Source organism: Protomyctophum bolini (genome assembly GCF_963924005.1).
Source record: "Protomyctophum bolini genome assembly, chromosome: 23".
Lineage (NCBI taxonomy): Eukaryota > Metazoa > Chordata > Actinopteri > Myctophiformes > Myctophidae > Protomyctophum > Protomyctophum bolini.
Window position 1 is genome coordinate 14,765,469 of NC_137884.1, and position 12,211 is coordinate 14,777,679.

General features: G+C 43.4%; 1 protein-coding gene across 5 annotated transcripts in view; it reads left to right on the forward strand.

The window, feature by feature from the left end:
* Window positions 1–3,542: 3,542 nt before the first annotated feature.
* The window catches only part of nrf1 (nuclear respiratory factor 1), a 31,224-nt gene continuing 22,555 nt past the window's right edge, over window positions 3,543–12,211 (forward strand). For 4 of the 5 annotated variants that reach the window (XM_080756862.1, XM_080756864.1, XM_080756861.1 and 1 more), the window contains exons 1-6: window positions 3,543–3,664; window positions 6,737–6,865; window positions 7,838–7,982; window positions 10,106–10,220; window positions 11,039–11,165; window positions 11,825–11,965. In XM_080756862.1, coding sequence (XP_080612988.1) covers window positions 6,788–6,865; window positions 7,838–7,982; window positions 10,106–10,220; window positions 11,039–11,165; window positions 11,825–11,965 — 606 coding nt within the window. In that variant the 5' untranslated portion in view covers window positions 3,543–3,664; window positions 6,737–6,787. The remainder of the gene's footprint in view (window positions 3,665–6,736; window positions 6,866–7,837; window positions 7,983–10,105; window positions 10,221–11,038; window positions 11,166–11,824; window positions 11,966–12,211) is intronic. The other variant, XM_080756863.1, reaches the window with a different exon arrangement.

Here is a 12,211-nt window from a genome sequence, read left to right on the forward strand (position 1 = left end):
TACCATGTTTACCCAGGGTAACTGGACTAAGCTCAATAACTTGTTTACAGCCAGGCCCTGCTCATAGAACATTTCATGGTGGTAGGGGTTCAATGCCTTGCTCAAGGGCACTTCAACGGTGGTAATTTTAACGTGCCGGTCCGGGGATGTGCATGTGCGTGTGTACAGTGGAGACTGGAGAGGGATACAGTGCTGTGGGGCAGATGTTGATGGAAAAAACAAACAAACAGATACATAAACAATTCTCTGTCTTGTTTATTTTCTTTCAGATCACATTAAACCACTTTCCTTGGGGACATAAAGGACGAGGAGCATCCTCTTCTGTGTTTAACCCATTAAGACCCGAGGCCGATTCTACAAATGCCTTCTAAAAATCAGTAGCCGAAATGGAAATGTATTTGGCCAGCAGACCCCCCCCCCCCCCCCCCAACACACACACACACACACACACACACACACACACACACACACACACACACACACACCTGAAAGTAAACTAAATTATTCAAAACTTTTCAAACACTTTCAGGACTTTTCAAATCTGCTACTCTTGAACATTTTTTTAAAAGTCTTTGAAAGTGTTTGAAAAATGATGAATAATTATTTAGGTCAAAAACTTTGGGAACCACTGAAGGCGTTTGTAGAATGGGCCTTCATGGGTTAAAACTAATAGCAATATGGCTGCCTCTGCCTGTGAGTCACTACTCAGACCAGGCAGGACCACACACAGTGCACACACTGCAGTGCCGACCCGGCCCCTCACTACAGCCCACACACACACACACACACACACACACACACACACACACACACACACACACACACACACACACACACACACACACACACAGAGTAGTGGCTAAACTAAGTAACTATATGTACTCATGTACTGTGCTTCAGTTTTCAATTACATTACATCTCAGAGAAAAAATATTGCACTTTTACTCCACTATACAATTATTATTATTCAACAGTAAATCATTGTTTAGACCTGATCTGATATTTTATTACTTAGAATTTAGAAGAAAAAGGTCCTTATGCACTGCACCTACAGCGGACACATATAGGGCAAGTCAATTCTATTTCTAAAGCACATTTAAAAACAACCAGGGTCCATTCCAATACTATTCAATCTAGAAAGATTATTTGTCTAACCCTAGGTTTTAAGGTTCAGGGATTTGGGCAGAATTAATTATTTTTTGCCAAATCCATCCCAAGGTGATGTTAGGTGGACCACAATGGAAATAAGCTTCGACTTTTTTGTGTATAGTACACGTGTTTTCCAAATTAATGACTAGGGTTGTGCAATATTACTCAAGAGCGTGATATGTTATTTATTACACGTCTTAAAAAGTAATAATTCATTGAACTAAAGTGTTCCCACTCTGTTGTTGTGACTAGTAATGTCCTTTACCCAAATTAGATGATATCCTGAAGACCTATTGTATATAGGTCTAAACCTATTGTACACCTAGACGTTGACAATGGATACGGCATCACCATTATTTATTTCATTAATTATTTTGTCCCTGTGGCATCTCTCTGAAAGGGTGTGATACACATACTGTTGGAAAATTGGGGTGTAAAGTATACTGGTGCTCTGGGATGAGTGCAACCTGCATCTCCCTATGGCAAAGGCAAGATCAGACCAAACACTTTGCTGGCAGGGAACGTCCCAGGCTAGCTGATGTGCTGCTGGGGGATGTGGGTGCCACAAGTTATTGGCCCTTTACTTCCTCCCTCAGCAACAACCAACCTGTTGTACCCTGCAGTAGCACCACGTGTTGACACTACAGCTCATTTACGATTGATGTTGCAGAAAGTGGCAGAGGAAAAGAGAAGGGAACCCGCACACTCATATGCTCCAAAAGATACATTTATTGACGACGTTTCGAGCCAAGGCTCAAACTCAAGATGTCAGTGATCCACCCACTTAAATAGACACCCACGGGTCACAGTCAGTGGGTGGAACATGGTAGCAACACAACATGGTAATAAGATCAATTAATGAAATATCATTAAATACAGTGTTACACATTTCTCAAATCCACAACAGTGGAATAAGCAAAAGGACATCATGATTATTATAGAATAAGACAGTGATTCACATAATCTGGTATTATTACTTAGGCAACAATTCAAATATACAGCATACAATAAAGACATTTTTTTTTAAATGGCTGAAGGGGAAGTTCATTCCCTTTGGGGACATTGTATTTAAAGTGTAAATCCAAAAGGATTCACGTTGTAGCAACAATCTATTCAGATCCCCTCCTCGCCTGGGGCATTTTACATGTTCAATCCCCTGGTATCTAAGAGTGGCCACAGTGTGTTTAGCGGACAGAAAGTGCATTGCAACCAGGCTTTTAGGATCTTGGTTGCAGATGCTGCTTCTATGCTCAGACATGCGTGTCTTTAATGCCCTGCAGAAAGTGGCAGAACATCAGACACGCACACGCACACACGCACGCACGCACGCACGCACGCACACACACACACACACACACACACACACACACACACACACACACACACACACACACACACACACACACACACACACACACAGTCACACACAGTCACACACAGTCACACACACACACACACACACACACACACACACACACACACACACACACCACACACACACACACACACACACACACACACACACACACACACACACACACACACACACAGATTGACAGAGCCTCTTACACGAGTTGTCCTTTTCAAACCGCGGAGGTATAGTCAGCTAGAACTATAACTATAACAATTACAATTTAGGTAGCTACTGTAGCCTACTTGAATACAATTTTGAGGTAGGCTATTTGTTGCGACCGAAGGTCGCAGTTAACTATGGAATTGTGCATTTTCTGTCAGTCAGTATCACTCAAAATCCCCATACATGGGGAAAGCCCCCCATATATGGTGTCTATGACATCCCTGATGTCATAGTAAATGCGCAATTAAGCCCATATATGGAGATCCCTGATGTCATCAATATTAGTATATGGATATATGTCAGGCCCGAAAATGAAGGCCGGAACTACCTGGGCCCTCATCAAACCCTGTACATTCAAGATACTGCCCCCACTGCCACCCTTAGATCTCCATATATGGAGCTGACCTGTTCTGACATTCATATGTTGATCTGACCTCATCAAACCCTGTACACTCAAGACACACTCCATATATGGACTATAGGAGCCCTTCAGGGCCTCAAACCCAGTAGCCCCTTAGATCCAAAGGCCCCTGGGTCCCGGCCCCACCGGCCCTTAGAGTATATAGCACCGGCCCAATAAATGTCTAATTTGGCCCTGCCAAGAATTTCTTCATCCCTAGGCCCACAACACAAAGTGTTCTTGTAGATCTGTAGGAAAAACGGTTGCCCTGAACAACCAACACCGAGCCAATCGCCGGCGCGCCATCCCAATGTAGCCAATGGACGATCGGCTGCGGCCGCTGCCATGGCGACGACGTCCCCCCGGGCGATGGGAGAGGTTTCTTTGCCCACTCTGTCTCGCGCCGTCCACCTCCATTGTGGATCATTCCATCCTTCTCCGCTCTCTTCTCTTCTCTTTTCTCTCCATCCGGCTCGAGCCGCCCTGCCTCCCCGCTCGCTCCGTACCGCGCAGGCCCGAAGCAGCGCAGCCGCAACGAGGTTAGTGCTCTACCGCGCAATCTCCAGCCAGCTCGAGCCGCGGCGCAGCCGCACAGCCTCAGCCTCGATCCCACCCGGCTGGAGCTCGAGCCGAGCAGTCATCATCAATGTCGTGTCGATGCACTTTGTTTACATGTTTTTGTTTCGGTTTTTATTCCAGTTTTCTTTGTTCATTTTTTGGATATATATGATTATTAGTCAGAGAAGGACCAACAACAGGCCGCCTCAGAGAGGCCTGTTGTTGGTTTTTTCCTCCAACGTCCTGTTTACAATGCTACTGTACTGTTTATTAGTATTATCATTGTGATTGTGGCATATTGGTTTCACTGCGTCACACGACGGCATTAGTTCGTGTTGTTGTGTGTTAACAACTCCCAATTCAGGCGTCAGCCGCTTCAGTTCGCCATCAAAGATGCTTTAGCTTAGCTTTTGGCTAATGAGCCAAAATGTAGGGCATTAGTACTAGCTTTAGCTACTGTTGGCTAACCTGTACATCCATTCATGCATCATAATAACAAGCATACTGTGTTCACATCATACATCATATGATTATTAAAGGAGTTCAGATGGAAGGAGGATAGTTCTAGACACCCATGTGTGGCCTACAATGTTATTAATTATACTAATACCCCACATAGCAATGATTATGTTACTGCAGCAGCTCATATAAACCAGTAAGTATTACTGGTAGGATGATATTGGTGATATTATCCATGCAGTGTTCCTGGAAAACCTGTAATTCATTTTTAACATAATATTTTTGCAGTCATGGGGAAAGTCATTGAAATTGACAAAATATGTTAAATGTCTCAGAGAATAATTTATTCAATTATGGAAGTTTATGTGTAGCCTAGTATGCATTAAAAAGTGATAACGGCAGATTAGGTTAATGGTTTTAAAAGTGGGGTCCTTGGGGAGGGGTTCCATGGGCCACCATGATAAATGGTTGATAATACATTTTCAGTTTTTACCATTATACATTATGATTGTAGCCTAAAAATGAATACGGTATAAATGTGGGATTGTTGGCACTTGGCAGGCATGGACCATGGTGTGACAGGATGCCAAATGGATCTCCTGCCAGTACTAAGCTTTTGATCAGATTGTTGCTGTCGGGCAGAAACCTCTTCTATTTTCTAACTCTTCTATTTTCTAGCATGTGTGTGTGTCCACTCCCCACCCCCTACATTGATCATACTACAGCGTTACACAAACGTAGAAGATCCGAAAGGTCAAAGCACAGTGTAAAGCGATGCAACATTGCAAATCTTAAAAAGTCACAGTTTTGGACATGAGGTTTCCACGATCCGACAGAGACAATATTGGAGTTATAATTACTACTAGTGATTTAGCCAATAATCCCTCAGAATAATGTCTGACATGAAGATGGAAAAAGAAACAGCAAACTGTAGTTGTAAATGACGGGCTGCAGCAGTTATCGAACTTAATGGATTATTAATAATCGATTAATAATTTATCCCTATTTTTGGGAAGTTATAGGCTAGGTCAAACATTGCAAAAATGGTTGAAAGTTACAGATCTACTTGTATATTGGCTATTCTTTCGCTATTTCTTACACAACACCATTGTGTGATGAAGTATGTAACCCTAACATGTGTTGAGTAAATCAGTGTCTGTTAAGTTAAGTTCCATACAACATCCTACTATTTCTGGTTAATATAAGGAGATTGTATAATTCATTCTACAGTATTAAACAAATTTGGCCATGGGTGTATTTCAACGAATTTCACATTTCCAACACAAGATCCAACATAATCATACATCCATATTATGATGGAAGATGCCCTCTAGAGGATGACAAGTAGTAGTGTTGTTATAACTATGGAATGACAGTTGTTGAATGCCAACCTCACATAGTAGCAGATCTACAAGCAGACTCGTCACTTCGTGCCACATTTTGAGCTTGTGGATCTGTTACTTTTGATGCGGTTGTGTAATTTTCGAAAAAACACAAAAAGTTGGACTATGGAGATATGAGGTTTCTGCCTGATGTAAATAATGCCATCCATTATATCAATATAAATTGTGACGCACGCTTTTGACATCGATTCTTTGTCCACTCATCATGTAGTCAGAACTCAGAAATGTAAACGACACGTGGTACAGTAAGACATTAAAGCTAAAAGGATGACACAAAACAAGTCCTGGGGACCACAATGGAAAACCATTTCATCAACATACAAAATGTCATCAACAAGTACAAACAGTATATGTACAAACGAGATGGAGATATTACATTCACCTGCACTTTTGGTCTCCTGATTTTAGTATTATTGTTTTATTTTGTTAAGGCCAATTCTTAAAGAAACCAGTGTTACACATCCTTTTAATGTATGGTGTCAGCTGTCAGGGCATTGCACATTTTGGTGACAGAGCAGTAGAATGTTTCCCATGTTTGTTCTAAATTTGGGTGGTACCAGATCATGGATCGCTCTTTAGTGTTGTGGCTGTGGGTGTCACTCACTTTAGAGAAATAGTTAGAAAAATACAGTACCAATCCCATTTGCTTCATTGTTTTCATTGACAGGAACTTGAGAACAGACCTGTGTGTACAAGCTCATAACGCATCACAGTGTGATGTTGTGAGCTTGTAGATAGGCTATTTCCACTGTTAAGTATAAAGGTATTACCGGTATGTGTCAGTTATTTCTTATATATTTAGGTCATTTGTCACATCTGCCCTGCGTAACTTCAAATCCGAGCCGCCCTGAACCAAACAGATTTAATCAAACAGATTTAACATTTGTATTCATAATGTCCTGTGTTCAGTGACAAAAACAATAGCAATAATTTGTATGACAATGAATCATCATCTTAAATGTTGTAATTGTGACAGCCCTAACAGCATCCCTGCCATCCGGTTTGCCTGTCCGTTTACAACTGAACGGCTTCACAGAATGACACAAAACTTTAGTGGTCTCCTAGTCCTGACTCCTAGGCCTAGATTACCTTATTACATTTCAGGGCGAAATTGGGTGAAAGAACTGGGTTTTGGGTTAATTAATTTCCTGACGAAGTCCATTATTTTCTCTCTCTCTCTCTCGACACCAGTCAAGAGTTTCCTGGACCGGCCCCAGTCCAGACCAGGAGGATTTTAATGTGATGGACGAGCACAGCGTTCACCAGGTTGAGCACATGACAACCATCGAGGCCCACGCCGTCAGCCAGGTCCAGCAGGTAGTAGTTCCCATACCGAGTATGGATGGGACAATAATCGTTATTATAGTTTATCGCGATAAGAAGAAAATTTCCATTTGGTTCTATTTGTACACTCTCAGAGTTACAGACATGTAAGGGTCCCTTTGGAACACCCTACCCTGTCCTAGATTTATTTTAAAATTACGCAATGTTGTCGGATCAGTACTCTGTATCGACCAATATGTATTCATACGTCTATTTGGGAGGGACAGCGCATATTTATGAACATCACACGTACAATGCCGTGTAAATACACCGGATTTAACAATAATGGATTTAACAATAATGCTAGTTTCCATCCGTAATATGCAAGTTGTGGGTATCGGAATCGGTATCGCGAAAGAGAAAATGGTATTGTTACATCTCTAATTTGTAGGTGACACATTCCAGAACGCATCGATGTGTGGACTGTGGAATGAATCTTGCACAGATTAAATTGTCCACGGCACTTGGGTGGTGGAGAACTGTATGGTTCAGGCTTTAGTGAAGTCTGATGAATAACATAACGCTTTTCCTCTCCTTCCCACTCATTGGCGTTGAAGGATGTTGATCTTAGAGTTAGTGTTCTGATACTGATGCGTGCATCGGAAAAGCTGCCGATACTGCCTAAAATCCTGGTATCAGTATCAGCGAGTATGTCTGTTGTCAGTCTACTCTATGCCATTCCAATGTCATTTATCACATGTTGTTACTTTTATTGCTTCAGTTGATGTTGCACTACTGTTATACTCTTAAAGTACTATTTACTTACTATTGTACTGACTTGTAACTGCAATTTAACAATTATAAAAGGAATTTGCATTTATTGACTTATTATTGAGAACCACTGTCCTAGATTGTTTTTAAATGACCCACTTGAATGAGATTGTGGGTATGCATCGGTATCGGGAAGAAGAACATGGTACCGGTACATCTCTAGTTGATCTGTAACCATGCTTACTGTCCGTACTGTAGGTCCATGTGGCCACCTTCACCGAAGCGACCATGATGAGCGCCGAGGAAGACTCCACGTCCTCCCCGGATGACGACATTTACGACGACTCGGACATCCTGAACTCGGCCGGCCAAGACGAGGTCACGGCTCACCTGGCCGCCGCAGGTGAGTCCAGCCGTTTGTTGACTGAGTAGAGTTTTTAATTTTGTCCAACTAATGGAAGATGAGTATCTTATTTGAGACATACTATAGTAGTGTCTAGGCCTGTCACAATCTATTTGAGCCAGGCGGAAGCGCACACAGAAATGTGCGGCAGTTCAGGTCGCAGACCGTGGCGTAGGCAAAACAGCCGCTCCCAACTGTACTTTCTGGTCCTCATACGTCACTGGCTTCCCCTCTAAATACCAGTTCTATCTCCACACACGACGGTGCTCCGCGCGCCTCCACGACCCTCACGTGACATTGATCTGTGCTCTGGCACCAACATAGACTCCTTTCACCACCTTCAATGTGCTTGCATGAAGGACATGGGTAACAGAAAGATAATATCGGTGTGCGTGTGTATGTGTGCGTGTGTGCGTGCGCGCGCTGCCTTCTGTCTCAATCTAATTTATTCAGAAACAGAACAAAAGCACTTGGTGGCCCTGGAGGGAAGATTTGCTTCTTCTTTATTAAAACATTTTCAAAGACTACTTGCATCAGGCCAGGATGATTTGCATCTCCTGCAGTCATGCTGTGCAGCTAAGATTAAAGTTGTGTCCTAGCCTGTGACGACCTGTGTTTATTTTTATCTGTGCCGAATTGTTCCACAGATAAAATGACCAGGTCTCATCTGTCTTCAGTGTAATGCATTTATTGGGCCAGCAGGTGGTGGTATTGGACTGTTGTTGATGGACTGATGTTCTCAAACAATTTCACCCTGTACTGGTCATCCTCCGCCAGGTTTTGCCCTATAATCAGTGGTACTCAAAGTGGGCTCTGGGTATCCCCAGGGGGTCCTTGAGGGGGTTCCATGGGGTCCCCAGCAAAATGAGCAACAGTTTAAGCACTTGAGCCCTATTGTATACTTCAGGCTATTTTTTAATCTTGAAGAATTGGGAAACATTTGGAATAATTTGAAATATTTTATGACTAAATATCAATTCGGAGGGCCTTGACATATATCAATTCGGAGAGCTCCTGCCATGCACGCACACACACACACACACACACACACACACACACACACACACACACACACACACACACACACACACACACACACACACACGCACGCCTTTTTATTATCTTAAAAGACCACTTCACCACTTTTCAACCTATCTTCATATAATAGGTCCTCACTAATAATCACGATAAAATGTGACCAGATTACTTTTTAAACAAGATTTGTTTACAATAATGTTAAGATTTTCATTATCGTGAGAACGATGGCTTCCATTTTCACATTGCAACTTTTCAGGACTAGAAAGCCTGCAGTTTCTATTAGCTTGGATTCCCCATCGATGATGTCACTGGAAGACGGTTTCTGAACTGCCCACAGCCGTCCTATGAGACACAGACCGAGTAGATTTTTTTTTCTCCATTTTTTTCATGATTATTAGTGAGGACCTATTATATGAAGATACGTTGAAAAGTGGTGAAGTGGGCCTTTTTATGGATTAAAAAAATCGGAATGTTTGAAAACTGTGAATAAACCTTTTATTCTGCATTTATTTGGCATAATTAGTAAATAAAAAAATGAACGACAATAGCCCCTCTAAAACGCATGTTATAGAGGGGCTATTGTGCGTCAACTAAAACTAGGAGAAAAAGTGTCCAGAGACTACCTTATTTCACTGACGAACTAAATACAAATGAAAAACTAATAACTAAGCTATGATGACTAAAATTATGACTAAATTATATATTATATTGATTTGTTTTTACAAAAAAAAAAAAAGAGTATTAGGAAAGGAAGGGATTAGTGGGGAAGATATTCAGTTTGTTTGTGTGTGGTGTCTGTGACTCGTGAGCTTGTAGATATTATTAGTTTTGGCCACTACACCACAATTCCATATATTTAACAATAATTTAACTCTTGAGTGTAAAATGAAACCGAATGGACCCGTATGGGTCCATTTGGTTTCACACTCAAGGGTTAAAGATCTATAAGGGTCCATTTGGTTACTAACATCATTTAGTTGGGGACCACCTGGAACCCCCTCAAGGACCACTGGTGGTCCCCAGCCCACTGGTTGAAAACCACTGGTCTTAAGTTTCTTTGTTCTGTGTCGTCTCTCCACTCTCAGGGCCAGTGGGCATGGCAGCTGCTGCTGCAGTGGCAACTGGCAAGAAACGCAAGAGACCCCACATCTTTGAGTCCAACCCTTCCATCCGCAAGAGGCAGCAGACCCGGCTCCTCAGGTCAGCCTTTGAACACTATCTATACACTACTATAACACTATCCCGTATCCACACTCCATTTTTTAGCTAAGTGTGTCCTTGGGTCTGTCTGTCTGTCTGTCCCTGGGTCTGTCTGTCCAAGCACGAAAATAGCTTGGTTGGTAACTCTGTCATTTCTCGAACCGTTTCGGACGCGGGGCGGCTCGCCGGGACCGGGCCAGCCCCCTGGCCGCATTCCGGGGTTCTGGATGTTCCAGGGACCACCCGGGATCCCCACACGGTAACTCTGTCATTTCCCGACTGTTTCGGACGTGGGGCGGCTCGCCGGAACCAGGCCAACCCCCTGGGCACGTTCCTGGTGGTCTGGATGTTCCGGGGACCCCCCAGGGACCCCCCGGGGACCCCCACATGGTAACTCTGTCATTTCTCGACCGTGGCCGCTCGACCCCCTGGCCGCGTTTCTGTGGGTCTGGATGTTCCAGGGACCCCCGGGGACCCCCATACGGCCATACGGTAACGGGGCGACTCTCCGGAAACGGCACGGCGAGCCGTAAAAGAAAAAATCACACCCGTGTGAACTGAGTGGTGCAACTATCCCCCCCCCCCCTCTCTCTCATTAGCAGGCAACAGTGCAGCACTCTCTCCGTTTCTGGCACAACAGCGCCCCTACTGGTACTAATAGTCATACTGGTGCTCATTAACATCACATAGGCGGACACATAGGTGAACAACACATAGACACAGACATTGCTGTTCCTTGGAGTGGTTGCACCACTCAAAAAGTGAGTACTGTACATCTTCCACCACTGTAAACGACGGACTGTTACTTGTGTTCCCAGGAAACTTCGAGCGACCCTGGATGAGTACACCACCAGGGTGGGCCAGCAGGCCATAGTTCTGTGCATCTCTCCCTCCAAACCCAACCCGGTGTTCAAAGTGTTCGGTGCTGCGCCTCTGGAAAACGTGGTGAGTATCTACTATCTACCCAAATACCCATTTAGACCTGAGGCCGATTTTTAAAAAAAGGCTTCTAAATCCTTAATATTATCTGTATTTGGCCGCCGACCCCCATCTGAAAAAGCAAAGATTTTAGTTAAAAACGTTCACTGTGAAAGAACATATACCGGTACTCAAAGATTTCCGCCACATTTTCACGATAATCTTTTTGCAGATATACAAGCTCGTAGCGTGGCACTCGGTGCCACGCTATGAGCTTGTAGATTTAGGTGTCATGAGTAAATAATATCCTTTTTTTTAAAAACATTCTTTGGAATCAGTGGTGTAGTGTAGTCTACCGTTATGTGTACCGTCTGCTAATCATCTATCCATTGTCTATTTTCGGGACTAAGGGAGTGGGCACCTCGATTTTAAGTAATGTAAAGTATACTTGATTTGAAGATGCACAGTGCATCATTAGCAGACTTAACATTTTCAACTTCTTGTTTATAACCAAAATGACAGCAATCATTCTGTCACTGTGACTCTGTTCTATCATAACATTTTCGACCAAATAGCCAGTTTTACATTGAGCTGCCCACTCTTCCTGTTAACCTGTCAGAGCATAGATTAGGCACTAGCCTCCTGGGTGATGATCTCATTTCTGCTCTTATGTTCACTCTGTAAAGGTGAGGAAATACAAGACTATGGTCCTCGAAGATCTGGAGAGCGCTCTGGCGGAACACGCTCCGCCCGGAGGGGATCTGGTGTCAGAGCTACCCCCCCTCACCATCGATGGCATCCCCGTCTCCGTAGACAAGATGACCCAGGTGAGGTCGCACTGCTACTACTATGGCAGCCGTTTTAACTTTTAATTGAACCACCCTCCTATCTGTAATATATGCTTTCAACTTCTCCTCTATCACAGTGGTCCTCAAACAACAGGGGGGGGTCGCCAAATTTGTGTGTGTGTGTGTGTGTGTGTGTGCATGCATGCATGCATGCATGCGCATGTGTGCGTGCAGTACCTATGTAGAACAGCAATTACTACTAGGAAACACGTTGGATTGCACATT